This window comes from Phycodurus eques, chromosome 3 (genome assembly GCF_024500275.1).
Source record: "Phycodurus eques isolate BA_2022a chromosome 3, UOR_Pequ_1.1, whole genome shotgun sequence".
Taxonomy (NCBI): domain Eukaryota; kingdom Metazoa; phylum Chordata; class Actinopteri; order Syngnathiformes; family Syngnathidae; genus Phycodurus; species Phycodurus eques.
The window spans coordinates 12,740,206-12,759,401 of NC_084527.1; the positions used below are offsets into that span (position 1 = coordinate 12,740,206).

A 19,196-nucleotide genomic window follows, 5' to 3' on the forward strand; every position below is an offset into this window, starting at 1 on the left:
TAATTTTGGATGTGTGTCTTGTCGTGTTCACTTCCAACGTGTGTTCAGTGTGAAGTAATTATTTCTTCCAGAGCTCATCTGTGTCTCCGTCCACCAGTTTTCGGACTGGAGAGAAGCACCGAGGTTCAGGCGATTACTCCGCCGACAGCAAGAAGCAGAAGACAGACGATAAGGAGTTGAGTGCTACACGCTACGTAAGTTATTTTTCCAGAGCCAGTTTACTATCACAAGGACCAAATTCCATGAAACTTGACTATGTATCATTTTAACTGAAACTGAAAGCATGATACTTCATACATCTATTTCTGTATAAAAATTTACTAGGAGAGTGACGGTGAGAAGAGTGACGACAACTTGGTAGTGGACGTCTCCAATGAGGTACGCCGCATTATGACAATCATTGTGTCTTGTGTTCTGCTCGATTAGCAAAATGAAACTGCGTTCCCTTTTTCTCTTCCTGTGTGCTCAAACAACCACCCCAGGATCCAGCCTCTCCAAGAGGAAGTCCTGCCCACTCTCCCAGGGAGAACGGATTGGATAAGAGTCGCCTGCTGAAGAAGGATGCGCCCCAGAGTCCCTCTTCTGTCGCTTCCTCCAGCAGCACACCTTCATCCAAATCCAAAGAGATTAATTTGGTGAGTGTCTGATCTTCTTTGTATCATTTCTCTACTGTAGGTAGTTCCTATTTTTGGGAAATAAGCATTTCGTGAGTTTAGCATCACAGATGTGATATTATTAGTATTATGTATTTCACCTGAAATGTTTTAACATTTGTCTTTTTTTCTGGAGAATGAAAAATCGACAACACCAGTTTCAAAGTCCAGCACACCCACATCCCGCTGCGACGCTCCCACTCCCAGCAGCACCACCACCAGCCTGAGGGCTGTTCCAAGTAAGCCAACAGGAGTCGAGACACTAGGTAAGTGTTGGGCGATTTATGGCTGGGTACACACATACCAATTTTTTACATCTTAACCAATTTTTATAATGTGAGAGACCCCAGATGATGTGGGCATGTGTGTGCCTTTAAAGTGTACGTGGTGTACTCCATATGCACAAAACAGCACACCACGCACACAACCTTATCGCCACCGACAATCACGAGTCTCCTCCCGCAAATCAGATGTCTGTACCACGACTGCTCTGTGAGAGGTAGTATGGTGCCACAGGGCATCCAAACTGCTGGACAGTACAAAGAAGAAGAATAAATCACTATTAACACCCTAGGATAATCTCTCAGGTTAGTCTTTTTGAGACATTTGACTGTTGGGCCTTTGCTGACTTTGATCAGAATTCGTCCTGATTGTCGGTAGGTGTGTACTCCGCATCATACAGTTATCTGCATAAGTATTTGGACAATGAGGAGGATGGAATATTTTTCAGTAGTCAAATTACCAAAAAGCATCCGTCCCATTAGCCATTACACATGCCAATGCCATCGCCATGTTTCACTCATGATGTCGAATGCTTTGGATCATGAACTATTCCTTTCCTACTCCGTACTTTGCTCTTCCCATCAAGCTGAAAGAAGTTGGTCAAAGATTCAAAACAGCAAAATGACATGTGACAGCCATCTTTGTGGAATTTTCAAAAAATCAAAAACACTTCAAACGCCTCTAAAATTGTCCATAACAAATAAATTGCCAAAGGATTGTTGACGTGACCTATTCTACTGCCCACCCTGTGCCTCTCACCTATAATGTTCCATTTTGTGCTAGTTAAGTCGAGTTTTTAGAACAAGTGACGCAGTGTGAAATGTCACAGTAATTTTGACGCGTCTTGGAATTTCGACCCATACAAGCGATTATTGGATATTTCTAACCAAAACTTGTCAGCTTATCGAAGAAGGGGTTCCCTGAGTAGCAGATGTAATGAACCGTTGAGGAGATATGTTGAGAAACAATTACATTTTACTGTTTCACACTAATTTAAAGGCATTTTCTGACCACATTTCTCTATAGGCGATGTCACACAAAAACACTCCCCAAAAAGGCATTTTTTTTCCTGCCATAAAAAGTAAATTTCTCCGGAACCCATCATCCGATTGTCACAATTTGTGCGCCGTTGTACTCCGGTTGAAGAGGCTGTTCCAACTAGATCCCACATTTTGACAGACTGGCATGTTTGGCAAATGTTGTTACGTTACTAGTCAACATTCTAAATTGTCTTCTTGTTACAGCACCTGGTCTGCGCACACCACTGGCGGTGCCGTGCTCGTATCCAGGCCCGTTTGGAATTGTCCCTCACCTTGGCATGAATGGCGAGCTGAGCGGAGCAGGCGCCCCCTACACAGGCCTGCATAGCATGAGCACTGTGGCTGCAGCCGCTGTGGCTGCTTATGGACGCACACAAGTGGTATACAAAATGCATGCATGTTCTACAAGAACCAGATGAGATATCGTTTCTTGCAGTTGTTTGAATTTACTAAGACTCCATATTGTGCATAAGTGTGATTGTGAGTGTGAATGGTTGTCTATACGTGCCCTGTGATTGGCTGGTGACCAGTCCAGGGTGTACCCTGCCTCTTGTCCAAAGTCAAATGGAATATACTCCAGCTCACCCTAATGACAAGCACTATAGAAAATGGATGAATAATCAATTGACGTGTGTCTGAAGACTTTTGTCTATAGTGGCCTTCTGTTGTCTCTTAATTCAACCTTCATTTTCTCTAGGTGGGATTTGATCCTCACCATCACATACGTGTCCCTGGCCTTCCTCCCAACCTATCAGGCATTCCTGGTGGAAAACCGTAAGTCTCCTTTTTCATTCAAAATTATATATATTTACTGTCACTTACTTACAGTCACAAAATTGAGTATTCTCCTCACATTTTTGTAAATTTTTTAATATATATATTCATTGGACAATATTGGGGAAAACATATTCTACTATGTAAAGCAGTCAGTGTACACAGCTTGATTAACAATCTAAATTTACGGTCCCCTCAAAGTAACTCAACACACAGCCATAAATGTCTAAACCGCTGTCAACAAAAGTGAGTAAACCCCTAAGTGAAACTGTCCAAAGTGTGCCCAAAGTGTCAATATTTTGTGTGGCCACCATTATTTTCCCTCTTGGGCATGGAGTTCACTAGAGCTTCACAGGTTGCCGCTACAATCCTCTTCCACTCCTCTAGGATGATATCGTGGAGCTAGTATATTTTAAAAGGCACATGACACAAGGGAGCAAAATTGGTTAAGTGGACCCAATTTGGGCATTTTCACTTCAGAGTGTAGTCACATTTATTGCCAGAAGTTTAGACATGAATGACTGTGTTTTGATTTATTTTGAGGGGACAGTAAATTTACACTGTTATAAAAGCTGTACACTGACTAATTTGTAGCAAAGTGTCATTTCTTCAGAGTTGTCCCATGAAAAAAATGTGATGTGTGTACTCACTTTTATGAGATACTGTATAGACCTATATATGTCCTTGTTCCAGAGCCTACTCCTTTCACGTGAGTGCTGATGGACAAATGCAGCCAGTACCTTTCCCTCCGGACGCTCTAATCGGCCCGGCCATCCCGCGTCATGCGCGACAGATCAACACACTTAACCACGGGGAGGTGGTGTGTGCTGTCACCATCAGCAACCCAACCCGTCATGTTTACACCGGCGGCAAGGGCTGTGTCAAGGTGTGGGACATCAGTCACCCCGGCAACAAGACCTCTGTGTCACAGCTGGACTGCCTTGTGAGTCACTTCAAATGACGTTCTGATTCATGACAGATATTGAGTTCATAAATGTGCAAGATTAGAATTAAACGTCTGCCCCATCAGAACAGAGACAACTACATCCGCTCCTGTCGACTGCTCCCTGACGGACGGACGCTCATTGTGGGAGGCGAGGCGAGTACTTTGTCAATATGGGATTTGGCAACACCAACGCCGCGGATCAAGGCAGAATTAACATCATCAGCTCCTGCGTGCTACGCCTTGGCCATCAGCCCCGACTCCAAGGTCTGCTTTTCCTGCTGCTCCGATGGAAACATAGCTGTCTGGGACCTTCACAACCAGACTTTGGTTAGGTAGGCTCTCAAGTGTGTCAGTCAAAGTTCTAGTTCAGTTTTTGTCTCACAAAAAGAAAAATAGCTTCATTTCATGATATGATTGTAATCATACAGTGACTATTAAGATCTCTCCATTTTCTTGACACCCTCAGTCTCCTTGCAAGTAAAATTGGTCAACTTACTTTGTCTTGTTCCGACTGATGTTTTGAGTGTGCCAAGTTTTGTGTTTTTGTTTCCCATGGTAGCCTACTATTTATTTAAACTTAGACAATTCAGTCTTCAAATAAGCTTAAGTTTGCATGCTTTTGGACTGTTTGAGGAAGCCGGGATATCTAGATGGAACCCACGCACACAAAAAGTCCAATACCAACATAGGTGTCCCCTTCCAAAAATGTAATCACTCTGACTGCGAGTAGACTAGACTAGGTGGAGAAAAAAATTTTCTTTAATGCTTTGAATTGTCTTAAATTGATTGTTAGTTTCTTTAACTCATTAGACTTGTATCTTCGCATGTCAATAAATACCAAAATTAAAACAAAATATATTAATAATGGCTAGTCAAAGAGTAGACAGTACATGTTTATTTGGGACTCTGTAGATTCAAACCAGCAAACATCTTGCTGTGAGGCAGCAGTACTCATTTAAAAAGTAAACAGCTGTGGCCTACATTCCGTAACCGGGTAACTTGTATATTTTTTGAGAAAACATTGTTCCTCAAAGGCTGGATTTTGATGTCAAAGCAGTATCCCCAGCTTTAAGGCAGAATACTGTTCCCTATGATTGGATTAAATGAGGGTATGTGTACACTACAGGCAGTTCCAGGGCCACACAGATGGAGCGAGCTGCATAGACATCTCCAATGATGGCACCAAGCTTTGGACAGGAGGTCTGGATAACACCGTCCGCTCCTGGGATCTTCGAGAAGGCCGCCAGCTGCAGCAGCATGACTTTACCTCGCAGGTACACTGAATGTGACTTACTGTATATAGGCGCATCAGAGCACAATGAAAGAAAAGGGCTTTATTTACTAAGATCCCAAATAGCGGGCTCTAAATTGCACTTTCACTCACTCTAACAGATTGTACATGCTGTTTGTGGGCATGTTGTGTGTGATCTACTAAGAGTGGGATATTTTCCTAAGATCCCAAGTAGGCGCTAAATAGTATGTTCACTGACTAACAGATTGTGCGTGCTGTTGGAAACAGATGTGAAAGTGGTAGAGAGTACCATTTTTAAAAGAGGGTTTTGCACTTTAGGTAACTCTGAGGGTTTTCACCATGAAAAATTTGGGAGCGCACTGCAGGTGCAAAATGACATAAGAAGTAGAAGAATCACCTTTTATTGTCACGAACATGCATGCATGCATGCAAATGAAATTTGTTCTCTGCATTTAACCCATCACAGTGAACATACACATGTTGTGTATGGAAGTGATGGAATTGTTAGTGGAAGAGACAAACAAACATTACTGAGTTACAGAAAATAAAATCAATTCCATTGAAAAATTTCAAGAAGTCTGCAACCATGCCAACCAACCATTTTTATTTTTATTTAACTCACTCAAGTAGGTGGGAATGGACTCTGTGCACACAACAGTTCCATATTTGGGGTATGGTGGCGTGCTAACTTCTGGCCAGGCAAACACATAGTGACATCTTGGGAAACGTGTTGAGATTCAAAACAGAGTTGACGCTGAACATAGTGGCATACCGTAGTTTTGGATGGAGAAGCAGTCCCTTTGTACTTAAAAAAAAAAAAAAATATATATATATATCTCATCCTTGTACCATCAACGAACTATCTGAATATATATATTACACAACCACACATCACACATTTAAAGAATTAGGTAATTTTTCCGATGGTATCCCAGTATCTTAGCACAAATGGAAACCAGAAGCTCCCCAAGCTAACCTTTCCATCGGAAATGCTTGAAGTGTTGTCGTGCATATGGTCCATTTGATGTATGTGGCAATCCTGTGTAATATTGCGTTTATAAATTGGGACAGCTAACCTGGAAAACTGCTCTGGGAGGGGACAGCTTCAATTCTCGCAGTGCGTTAAAATGACCCAGATGCAAAGAAATGCAGAGTTGAAAGGAGTTTTGTCATTGGTGATATGACATTACTCCTCCTTGTAACTGGCTCCAAGTGACAGGGGGCGAGTGTGGTGTAAGACCCAAATGTAGCACACAGAGTCCCCGGAATAGTTGGAAAATGATTTAAATAATGACTAAGATCAACTGTGACAGGTCACTTCAAAGTACAGAGCAGTCAACTGCACAATCGAGAGGGTGAGGCTTTGAAGATTGGCCAAAGTGATGCAATGCATTGTAATCCCCAGATAGCAGGCCAGGAATGCTTAAACTTAATTGTGGTCTTAATCCACAATTCTCAGAGAGCAGAATGGGGCAAACTGGAAACTCAGACTGTGTTGACCCTGCAGCAGAATGCCAAACTGCCACAGGAACTGGGAAACAGACTAGCAGGGCTTGAGGGTGTAAACAGAAGGCTGGTCCAACAGCCACAGGAACAGGCAATCTTGAGCTAGCAGTTATCCCAGTTGTGGACGGAAAGCAGAAGGCTGGGCAAACAGCCAGCACGAACAAACGAACTTGATCTGGCAGAACTCTCGGTCGTAAATGGTGGAGGCCCATTGAAATTCACTTCTTTTTATAACAGGAAAGACAAAAGTGTATAATGATAAAGTCAAAAACAGCTTCATAAAAATTGGGTGAGTTGCAAAGTGTACATGTTGCACATCAAACTCTGCTGATACTAGTGTTGGGAATGATTAAACCAATGCGACTGTATAGCCGTTTGTAAAGGGGAGAGATACAACTGTATTGGTAGCAGACTCCATAATCGATACAAAATCCGCCAGGAATCTTTAGATACATCGGTTGTAGGGCTGTGGACTGGATATCGCGAGGTTAGGAATCGGTTGCCTGGGGCTTTACATTTCTCATCTCTTAAAACAAGCGTGAGTGCTCTCGCGCTGTGCGCCATGTAACGTTATGCTTACAACCAAAAACAGCAGTGGTGGGCACTAGCGACACTACTAGCTTAACTACATTCCTCCGTAGCACCACTATTTCAACATCAAATAGTTTTTCAGTAGTTAAGCTACTTTTGTGGTTACAGCGATAGCAAAGTAGGGTTAGCAGATGATACATTTTCCCCGGGAGTTGTGAACATTGAATGCAAAGTCATGTTACATACCTTATCTCAAGTCTGCCGGCAGCAAAATGTGGCAGATCATAAACATACAGGCAATATGGCAAAGGTGGCTACATCTTGGCAATTCCCATGGGCTATATACGTCAGCAAACTAATGCTTCTTCTCAAGCCCATTTAGTCCAATTATACGTTCCAGTGTTGGTAGACTTTGCGAAACTCCCAAAAAGAAAGCTCAAAAAGAAACTCCCAACACACAGCCAGGTATGTCCTGACTCTTGCGCAACAATAGCAAGTTGAGCTAAGCTAGTCATCACGACTTAAAGTTCATAGTCAGTCAGCACTCAGCAAGTAGTGCGATTGTTTAAATAAATAAATATAAAAATTTGCGTGTGTACAGTGGCGCTCCTAGCTTGAATGGCCTCTCAACTATTGTTTGTTAGTACAGAATTTCTCTAGAAAATAAATTGTTGTGGTCTATATAAATAATTTTATATTTGAAAATATAGTTTTATTTATATATATATATATATATATATATATATATATATATATATATATATATATATATATATATATATATTTTTTTTTTTTTTTTTTTTTTTTTTTTTTTTTACTGTGCCATAAAGCAACAATTCTCAGAGGTAAGTGGTCTTCTACATGTTTGAAAATAGTGTTAGACAAATGTCATTTTATAGAATTGGGTTAAGCCAAGTCAAATCAAGGTTCCTTATGATTAACGTCTACATTAAATTTTTTTTAACTCTGGCATTGTTTCCACACCAAATTGAATGGTATCGAATAATCGTGTCGCTCCCATACTGAACCTAATCGTTCCGCCCTTAAAGATTGTTTTGGAATTGAATTGTAACCCGTGTATCTAGCTATGTATTGACTCGGCCTCGTGTCAGAGATTCCCAACCCTAGGGGATACAAGTGCATGGATAATTCTAGCTACTCATTAAACCCATTACAATCTAATAACAAAGGTAAAGACATGCAATCGTGCTGACACTTTGACAAGTTAACATCAACAAATTAACATCTTCAGAAAACAAATCAAGTCATCCTACACATACAAAAATGTAATTACAATCTTCAGAAAACAAATCAAATCATGAAACAAATCTTGAAAATTCCTTTCAGACACCTATTTCTGGCATTTTAAGTTTGAAAAAATTTTACTTTAGTATTTTTTTTTTTGTGTGCAACAATTTTGATGGGAAATGACTACCAATAATTTAAATACTAGAATCAGTAGAATTAATTGATTAAAAAAAAAAAAAATCAGTGGGTCATGCCTTCACCGTTATTGATCAAATTATATGAAAATGACCCATACTCCGCACAAAACGAACTACATGGTAACGTTGCCCGTTAGGTTGTCGCAATTTTGGGTTTTCCTGGTTAGTAGATAATTTTTTTCGCCATTTTGAATTTGCTAAACTTTTAGTAAATCAGGCCCAATGTGTTCTAGACCGTGCAGACATGATGAACTGTTGTTGCAGATCTTCTCACTGGGATACTGTCCAACTGGCGAGTGGCTGGCGGTGGGAATGGAGAACAGCAATGTGGAAGTCCTACATGTCTCCAAACCTGACAAGTACCAGCTCCACCTACATGAAAGCTGCGTGCTCTCACTCCGATTTGCTCACTGTGGTTAGTCAATATTGTGTTGTTGCGTTAGATCTAACAGAGGAAGAAATTGCTGGTCATATGTAGATCACATCATTGGGGCAGTTGTGTTGCTGGATGTGTTTGGTGCAAGCTCATTCGCTGTGCTGTCGCTTGCAGGGAAGTGGTTCGTCAGCACAGGAAAGGACAATTTGCTTAACGCCTGGAGAACCCCGTATGGAGCGAGCATATTCCAGGTAACTTAAGAAACACATATGGCCAATCAGTATCCAGTTTTGTCTTTGAGTCTTGCATTAGGAAGTAAAGAGATATAGAAAGATGCAGTGTTATAAACAGAAGAGATATTGAGAAGGGGTTGAGAGCAGAGGATGTCGCCGATCTTTGTCAACTGTTGGCCTGTCCTGTGAAGCCGTTTTGAACCTCTTTTGTGATTAAGAGCTATACGAATAAACTTGACTTAAAACCAAAAAAAGATAGATGTAAATACATGAAAAAATGGATAGAAAACATTACCAAAGGAAATGGAGATATAGAGAATCAATTAAAGATATTAGAAAATGAAATTGTGATAAACACAAGAAAGTGAAGCTATAAAGAGGACAGATATCAAGAAGCGATTTCGAGAAGGATTCAAAGTAGATTTTTTCACTATGTCTGCCTCACATTTCTCAGGTTCTGGGTTTGAATGTGGACTCTGGCCTTCCTGTGTGAAGTTTGCATGTTCTCCCTGTGCTTGCGTGGCTTTTCTCTGTAATCCTCCTCCCACAGAGCAAAAACATGCGTGTTAAGTTTGTTGAAGACTCTAAACTTGAGCTTATCCGAGCTGACTTCAGGCAAAAGCAAGAAGCGGGGTAGACCCTGGACTGTTGGCCAGCCAGTGGCAGGGCAAATGTAGACAAACGAACATTCACAATCACATTCTCACCTATGGACAGTTTAGTCTTCAACAAACCTAACGTGCATGTTCTTAGAATGTGGTAGGAAGCCAGAGTACCTGGTGAGGCCCACACAAGCACAGGAAGAAACATACTAACTCCACACACGAAGGCCAGAACTCCGATTCAAACCACCAACGTCAGAAGTGTTAGGCAGACATGCTAACCACAAGGACCACCGTGCCACCGTCATGCAGTACACACAGTATAGAGACAAATTAGACAAATTGTGGAGGAGAGACAGAAGTAAAATATAGAGAACAGGTATAACCAATGAATGAAAGAGCTAGAAAGCATTACACAGGGAAGGAAGTACTTTATACACTGTCAACAGAAAATATTGGAGCGATTGAAAAGGGTGTAGAAGTAGAGCAGGAATTGGAAATACAGTGGTGCCTTGACTTACTACTTTAATTCATTGAGTGACCACGCTCGTAACAATCGTATGTTAAATCAACTTTCCCCATTGAAATGAAATGAAATGCCAGTAATCCGCTCCATGGCCTCCAAAAACAGCCTACAAACATTTTTGTAACATATTTTTTAAGTAGGAAAATAGCACTCTACAGTATTGTACTTTACAAAAACATAGTCACAATGTGATTGAATTGAACGAAAATAATTAAATAGTTTGTGCATCTTGTATAAAAGATGCACTGTTGGGGGGCAGTTGTATGTACAAAGTAGTATTAATCTTGAAAACCGTAAACATAGTGGCTATAAAGTGAAGTGGTAGTTTTGAAACATGTATTGGATGTTCACATACCGTATTTCCTTCACCCTGACAGTCTAAGGAGTCGTCCTCGGTGCTGAGCTGTGACATCTCCGTGGACGACAAGTACATTGTGACCGGCTCTGGAGACAAGAAGGCCACTGTCTATGAGGTCATATACTAGGGGAGGGTGCGGGGGTCATCCTCCTACCCAGCCACTGTTCAATGTGGCCAACCCTGTGTACCATATACAATATGTATAATAGGGATTTTCAGTTGTTCTTGGACTTTTTTATGGCTGGTCAGAAGGAAGCACAGAGATTTTGTTTTCAGTGAGTGAATGTCCATGCATATTGAGCATATGTTGTATAATGAATGTCTGGATGACATTCCTTTTTACTTTCTTTTTGTGTTTGCCTTGGTGCGTGGCACCAACACAAGCTTGTGTCTGTTTACGTATATACTTATTCCCGTGTGTATGCTTGAAAGAGGGCTGCGTTGGTCCTGCCTCCCGCATACAGTATTGACGTTTGACACTGGATTTAGCCATCAAAACTATCTTACCAGTGGGTTAATATGACAATATTAATGTTTTTAATTGCTGATGGTGTTGAAACACAGTGAAGTTGTGGTTAGCACGTCTGCCTCCAAGTCGAGAGGCCCTTGGGTTCGAATCTCAGCTCAGACCTTCCTGTATGCAGATTGCATGTTCTCACTGTCTAGTATATGTCAGAAATCAGCTAGGATAAACTCCAGCTCACCCGTGACCCGAATGAGCAGAAGATGGAGATATTAAATGCTTTTATATTTTTTGTCTACACTCCCAATCTTGCTTTCTTGTGTGGACTTTTAATATCACAATTTGCCTTTAAATATTGTTAATTTGAAAGAATGAATGAAAGAGTCATCCATCAAGACGCTGAATACATGCTTGTTGACAACAGTGGCACTTTGAGGAAAAAATCAGAAAGTCTGACATCCCTTCAGTTCATGACAGTATGAGTGTGGGTGCGTGTGTTTGTGTTTACCTTGTGTGTGTATGTATGTAATAACAAGATTACCCGGCAGTGCCCTCACTTCTGACTGGCCTTTTTGCACTTTCGGTTGTGCCCCCTCAATTGAAACTTTGCTGGATGCAGACGCAATTCCTTTTCACTATAGACCATGTGGTAGTTCTCTAGAAAAATGAGAAGTGGTCTATGGCGTGTCTCTTACCTATCTTGGACTGACTTATGTTTGCTTGTAGGAATTAAACAAAAACACAGTGCCTTTACCCTTCTCTGTCCAACTGGAATGTGACAGACGACTGGATATTAGTTTTTGGGGGGGAGGCTCGGGGTGTTGCCGTATTTAAAAAAAAAAAAAAAAAAAAAAAAAAAAAAAAAAAAAAAAAAAAAAAAGATTAACAAGATTAACTGTAAAATGACTTTTTATTCCCGTTTTTTTTTTTTTTTTTTTTTTTTTTTTTTTTTTTTTTTTTTTTTAAACATGCATGTAAAACACACCACTATACCTCCTGCTGTCTTTTTGATCATTTGAAGCATAATGACATTCTTACACTCCAGATTTGGCTGTTTTCCCCCCTGATAGATGGCTAAATATACCATAATAGTCACTGAGTATAAAAATAGCCACCCTTACCACAATAAGAAAATGGGTGATGAGCGTGCGCTTTCCTTCACTAATGTACCAATTTGTGTTTTTACTGTGAAACCTGTCCCCAGCTATTAACTTGAGAAACTCACCTGGCCGCAGTTTTCGTGCTCTTTCTGAAATGCCCCGATGCCAAAAGCTGGCACCAATGCCCTGTTTAATAGGGAAGTTGTACATTGGTCTCAAGGAAGTATGTAGAAGTGATACATCTCGATTAAGAGACAAGCTTTGTATGTCTAGGAGAAGCTAAGGTTCTTAGCCGAATAAGTTATGCGGGAGTCTTCACCACCTACGTAAAGTATGTACACGCACACTTCTGTTGCATATTTTTTATTATTATTTTTTTTAATCAAAGCATCTGTTAGGCCTTTATTTTGAACGGTATTGATGTTGATGAGTTTGAAATTATATTAACATGTTTACAGTTTAAACTATTAAAGTACGTATTCGCGACAGGGCTCGCTCAGTGTCCCAGGCGAATAGCAGGGGATTGCCGTCTTTCAGAACAAAGTTACCAAAGAAATAATGTGAAGTGAGTTAATCCAAACTGTCGCCATCATAAAATATTTATTAACTACAGCAAAGGTTTCAAGTAACGGTTAACATTCCTAAGTGTCTTAAAAGTACAAAGTTGATCACTGTAAAACAAAGTATTCAACAAAATAAAACTAAATAAAATAAAGCTGCTCACCATTTGAATATGCCAGACAAGTAATGGACAGTGAACTGGAAGGTGTTTGGATAGCAATTTCGTTGGTACTGCCACAATTCAGTGTTTTTTCAGTGTTTCAAAATAATAATATGACCTAACACAACTGTGAAATACTCTGCTTTAAACCAAGTATAAATGCACACATTGGAAATAAGTAAAATAACTTTAACAACCAATATAAGAAAAGTTATTGGTACTATCTTGGATAATATTTCTGGTGTTTATTTTATGTCATGTTAGCAGTTGTGCAGGCAAATATGTGCTGAAGTCAAGAATAGATGCTTGACACGTGTGTGCATGTAAGAAGGTACAAGGCTTATAACTAACTGCCTTTATGTAATCATGACGTTATAGCTCAGTTCATGCATTTTCGTCATTATTTTCTGCTTTTTACTACTGTAAAAATGTACTGTGCAACTTTCTGATACTGAACTATTACATCAAGTGATGATAGTGCGTGAAACTTTTAGCTTGGAAGAAGTTGTGATGGTATTGTACAAGAACTGTAAACATGTAATTATTTTAAGTTTAAAAAGAAACTTCCTGTCAATAACAGTTGTGTTTCTTCTATACAAATGCCCTTTGTCACCCCCCACACACAAATCTTTTTTTAATCCAGTCTGTAGTTGATTTTATTAAATTATTGTGTGGATTTTTTCTGTGTAAGATGTGCTCATTGTTTCATATCCCATATCTTGTGTGAGTAGAATAGTTCAGCGTAATACAAAGGAAATGCTTGAATATAACATAATAGTAACTTTTTGTTAAAAACCTAAAATATATACAGTATTTTACAAAAATCTCATATTCAATTGCAAATATTTTAGTTAAATAATTCAACTGGCAGCTTTTCCTCATCCAGGTTTATCCACCCATCCATCCATTTTCTGAGCCGCTTCTCCTCACGAGGCGCCTATCCCAGCTATCATCGGGCAGGAGGCGGGGTACACCCTGAACTGGTTGCCAGCCAATCGCAGGGCACACATAAACAAACAAACCATTCGCACTCACATTCACAGCTACTGGGCAATTTACAGTTGTCAATTAACCTAGTATGCATGTTTTTGGGATGTGGGAGGAAACCCACGCAGGCACGGGGAGAACATGCAAACTCCACACAGGAGGGGCCGGGGATTGAACCCGGGTCCTCAGAACTGTGAGGCGGACGCTCTAACCAGTCGTCCACCGTGCCTCCCACCCATGTTTAATTCATGAAATTTTTTATCATGGTATCGCAAAAAGTACTTCTCCAAGTACCAACATAATGACCAACATTAAACATTACAGTAGTGTAGTAGGCCGGTTAAATATGTGAAAATATGAAACTGTACTTAATGATTCAATTAAAATGTATTGCATGTAAAAGTTGACTATATGCAAAGTTTTTTTAATGACTAAATGCAAATGTATACTACAGGTACTTCAAAGTTAAATACAACTGAACTGTACTTAACATGTACTGTGATGAATTTTTTTATTTTTGTTATTTTTATTTTATTTTTTATAAATGAAGTCACTGCAACATTAGGCATTTTTGACATAATTCGGTGATTATTTTGCTTACCATTACAGAGACATACCACCAGAATTTAGATGTCAGTTTTTTATAGAATAATTTTTACTCTATAAAAAAGAAAAAGAAAAAAAATAATTAAAATATATTCTCCCAAGGGCGGCACGGTGGAGACTGGTTAGCACATCTCCCTCATAGTTCTGAGTACCCAGGTTCAAATCTGGCCTCGCCTATGTGGAGTTTGCATGTTCTGTCTGTGCCTGTGTGGGTTTTCTTTGGGTACTCCGGTTTCCTCGCACATCCCCAAAACGTGGTAGGTTAATTGAAGACTCTAAATTGCCCATAGGTGTGAATGTGAGTGCGAATGGTTGTTTGTTTATATGTGCCCGCCGATTGGCTGGCGACCAGTTCAGGGTGTACCCCGCCTCTCGCCCGAAGATAGCTGGGATAGGCTCCAGCATGCCCGCAACGCTGGTGAGAATAAGTGGCATGGAAAATGAATGAATGAATGTCCCAAGTCGCTAAATGACATAAGGAAAATATTACAACCAGCACTTGGTATAATTTAGTGCAGTTTGTAAACTATACCCACGATACATTTAACATTAACGTTGTTAAATTACAGATCTCTAACAGCGTCAATTCAAAGTTTCTGGATGCAGCCAGTGCAGCTCATTTGTGCATGTGTGCCTAATCAAGTGTCCTGTGAGTGTATATTGGCACCAAAAAAGCAGTTTTTTGGATAGTGGTATTGAAATACTGTACTCCACACGTTGGTAGAAGTGGATGATCCAAGTGAGGGCTGTGGAGGAGGATGATGATGCTCCACCATTGCAGTGAATGATCCTCCTGTTAGCGCTCTCCAGCAGCAGGTCCTTCAGAGAAGCCCAAAAGGTGCGGTTGTGATGTGAAACGGGCCACCCCACTTTCGTGTGTTATATTAGGAGCTCTTTCATGTGGAAATTTGGCCACTTTGCAGGCAGAAATAGAAGGAGGATTAAACAAACACACACTGGAATACTGTATTTGAAGATGGTGAAACTGGTGAAAATGAAACATGGAGCAGATGGCGCTGTGGTTAAAAACAACAACAGAATACCTGTATTACTTTTTACGAATAAGTGATTCAATTGTGGAATTGCGTGAGGGGGCCATTGGAATGCACATTGAGTATTTTTACAGTTGAACTTTTAACAGACCTACAGTACACATTACCAGCGCCACTTTTCTAACATACGACAGTAAGCCCTAATTTATCATGGGGGTTACGTTCCAAAAAACCCCGACAAAGACACGAAATCTGCTATGTTGCGACCAATTATTTATTATATTAATAATACAAGTTTCATATGTGCTATTCAATGCCAATATGTGATACTTCAGAGAGGTGCAGGTATTTTATTTGCCCACTTGAGGTCACATCCACTCTACACAAGCACACGCCTATTAAAGGCTATGCTTGAGAGATGTAAACAACAGCCAATGTAGACATGGTGTGAACAGAAGATTTCCTGGCTTTAGCATTGGCACCGTTGGCACTGACGGTCCTGGCTATTTAGTCAGTGAAAAGCATTATGGGAACCCAGAAGTCATTGTGTTGATTGTTTTAACTACAGTACTGTAGTTGTACAAAATGAAGCTAAACGTTGCTCTTGCATTATTTTTCTGTCGGTATTGTTATGAGTGTGTGCATTAGCTACTCGTCTAGCTGAGGTTTGAATTTATTTCACAAAAGTCTAACTGTGGCTTATGTTTTAAACAGTGGCTTTCACGTTATTTGTATCCTAAAGCAATTTGGAGAGTTGCCAAATGTATGAGTTGATATTACTCAGTAAGGTTTCTTTTTCTGCTAAGAATAAGAGACCAATTGAATTTATATGAGTCATTGCAGCAACATTAAAATCATATAGCCAATAAAGCAAACTGTATCAGAAATGTGCAGGTGAGTAACTGCACTACACTGACCTATATATATATATATATATATATATATATATATATATATATATATAATATCAGTATTTAATTGAATTTGCAATAAATGAACTGTGATATGGTGAGGGATTACTGTAATTTACTTTGACGTCTTTGATGTCAATTCATTTGAACCGAAAAAGTTGAGAACATCGCAACTTTGTGCGTCAAGCAATAACCACACATCTGCCGTTGCTGGTTAGCTCACGTTTTTAATTAACCATTGGACAAAGCTAGAACATACACAAGCGGCCATGACACTCTCACTTTGTACCAACAATGAGCTAACCTTAGCTCCTCCCCTCAAAACAGAGATCTTCAAACAGAGATGTCCTATTTCTCTGACACTGATAACCTTTTCACTTAACATTTATTAGCACATTTCTAGACGATCCCTTATAATGTCTCCACAAGGGGGCGAATATTCCCCATTGAAATGGCAATGTTTGACAGGTAATTCGGAAAGAAAAGCATTTCAAGTAGCATTTTGCTTCAAATCCTGCCCTGTGCAGCCGCACATATTGCACATATCAGAAACCGCCACTAAATGTCTTTGTTATGTGTCTGTTCGCTCTCTCTGTACTGTCTCTGCAGTGTGGGGCAGCAAGGCCCTCCATAAGCAATTACCTTGGAAACAGCATATTATGCATGAGTATGCCAATTTGCTTGTAATTGCGCTTGGATGAATTCAATTCAATGGTTGGAATTTGATGATTTAAAACACCTTATTAAGGACATTTTAAAGTTTTTCAAAAAAGTATTATTTGAGACATTTCTAACAAGAAGTGATGCTGCTGACAATTTGGTTCTCTGTTACAGGGCAGACCGATGATTAATTCATGTCCATGCCGCCCCTTAACGAGGTTGTCCATATGAGTGGGCAGGAGGGGGCCGCACTCAGCAGCGCTTTGATATCCTTCATTTAAGGCCGTGTCGGCCATTAACAATTTTTTTCAGTTGGTAAACGAGCATCATTATCGCTTTCAAAAAGTAGAGGGAGGACAGAGTTTCCGTTGTGGGGTGGGGGGCTCATTATGTGCGTGTATGTTTGTGTACTGGTATTCTGTAAAGACAAAACTTTTCAGTGTTTTTTTTTTTTTTTTGATGTCACTTCATTCACCAAGTCACACAATGGGTAATGGTATAAATATTCATGATAACATCATTTTTGATGCATCCACTATAGTCCTGTTTTCTAAATTGTTTTTTTTATTTCCAGTGATTCAGTGGAGTTGGCCATTAATGGACTGATGCTGATCCTGAGTATCCCATTCCAAAAATATTCCTATACACGTGCTTCACACAAAAAAAAGATGGAAATTCATCTACCTGTGAATTTCACACGGTGATTTGTAATGCATTCCCAGAGCATTCATTTCATGTTCACCCAGTCTATTGTACGAAGCACTCTCCGGCTCTCTACTCCAGCCGGCAGCTTTTCATGCCTCTACATCCATTCTGTCACTCGACCGCCACGGTTGGCGAGGGGTCAGAGGTCAGCGCAAAGTAGAGCGAGCTGGACGGGCGAGAGTGGAGGATTGTGTGTTTCCTAAGACAACAGGAGCAGCCCGTTGGAGTGGAGGTCACGGGGGCGCTGGCCGAGCGTCGGAGGAGGAATGAAGTGAACTAAAAGCTCTCGTTTGGAATGCTCTTCAGCACCACTCTGACAAATGGACGCTGCCTCTCCATGCGGCGCTCGGGTCAGAAAGGATGCTTTTTGCAAGCTTTTAAGCCGACGCTGATTTCCATTTAAAAACCTCTTTAGTTCACATTTCCAAATCAGAAACAGCACATGTGTTTAAGTGTTACCGTGGTATGGAATCTTCTTACAAAGGACTCTTTTTTTTCAAATCTACAAGTGGATATTAATAGTGGGCCACGCTCAGTCGAATTCGAACTGTTTAGCCCGCTTTATTTACATGGAACGAGAACCGAAAGGAAGAGAAAAGCAATGAGCCTAATTTAATTTAAACTATTAATAATCGCATTTTCCCCCCAGAGATTGTAACTGTTTGTAGTTTAAATACTTGTTTGTAAGTGTATTAAAAAAACAACAAAAAAGCTTGTCTTCTCGCCTGCCAGTCATTTGGGAAATGACGTCATTGTTGAGTGCCCATCAGAAGCAGAGAGCTGTTATTGAATTCCTTACTTTGAAAGGGGAACCACCACTAGACATTTTCAAAAGGCTGACAACATGTCTCTGGGGTTAGGGTTATGTCATCAATGATGACACATGATGCGATCATCAATGGTGACTCTCCAATCTTCTCTGATCGACACATTTGGAAACTTTTTGAAAATGATTAGTGCGTTAAGTCTGCTAGCCTCCAATAACCTCTCAATGTTTTCAACTTTTAGAATGCGTCTTAATCACATACCTCATAATGGGTTATGCATCAATATCGTTGCTCTGATAATGAATACAGTGCATTTGCTCTGACACGGGCACTGAGTGTTTCAAGGTACTGCGTCTCCATCTGTTGGCAAAATCTATAAATGCAATCCTTATTTTTTTGTTTTTCTGCGGTACAGGCGGTCCTCGGTTTACGACGATGTTCCGCTCCTACAGCGGCGACCTAAGCCGAATTTGTCCGGAAATCGGAACGCACCGTAGTCCATCCCTAACCTACGCGAACACAGTGGTCATAATTGCAGTAAATATTTGAGAACATCGCAACTTTGTGCGTCAAGCAATAACCACACATCTGCCGTTGCTGGTTAGCTCACGTTTTTAATTAACCATTGGACAAAGCTAGAACATACACAAGCGGCCATGACACTCTCACTTTCTACCAACAATGAGCTAACCTTAGCTCCTCCCCTCAAAACAGAGATCTTCAAACAGAGATACATATCGTTACGCCGCTGTGCAAACTA

General features: G+C 40.3%; 1 protein-coding gene across 4 annotated transcripts in view; it reads left to right on the forward strand.

Moving 5' to 3' along the window:
* The window catches only part of LOC133400009 (transducin-like enhancer protein 4), a 36,654-nt gene extending 24,846 nt beyond the window's left edge, over positions 1-11,808 (forward strand). For all 4 annotated transcript variants that reach the window (XM_061672124.1, XM_061672125.1, XM_061672126.1 and 1 more), the window contains 12 exons: positions 72-194; positions 325-378; positions 483-635; positions 790-919; positions 2,180-2,355; positions 2,673-2,749; positions 3,443-3,692; positions 3,780-4,027; positions 4,822-4,969; positions 8,694-8,844; positions 8,980-9,056; positions 10,544-11,808. In XM_061672124.1, coding sequence (XP_061528108.1) covers positions 72-194; positions 325-378; positions 483-635; positions 790-919; positions 2,180-2,355; positions 2,673-2,749; positions 3,443-3,692; positions 3,780-4,027; positions 4,822-4,969; positions 8,694-8,844; positions 8,980-9,056; positions 10,544-10,651 — 1,695 coding nt within the window. In that variant the 3' untranslated portion in view covers positions 10,652-11,808. The remainder of the gene's footprint in view (positions 1-71; positions 195-324; positions 379-482; positions 636-789; positions 920-2,179; positions 2,356-2,672; positions 2,750-3,442; positions 3,693-3,779; positions 4,028-4,821; positions 4,970-8,693; positions 8,845-8,979; positions 9,057-10,543) is intronic.
* Positions 11,809-19,196: the final 7,388 nt, after the last annotated feature.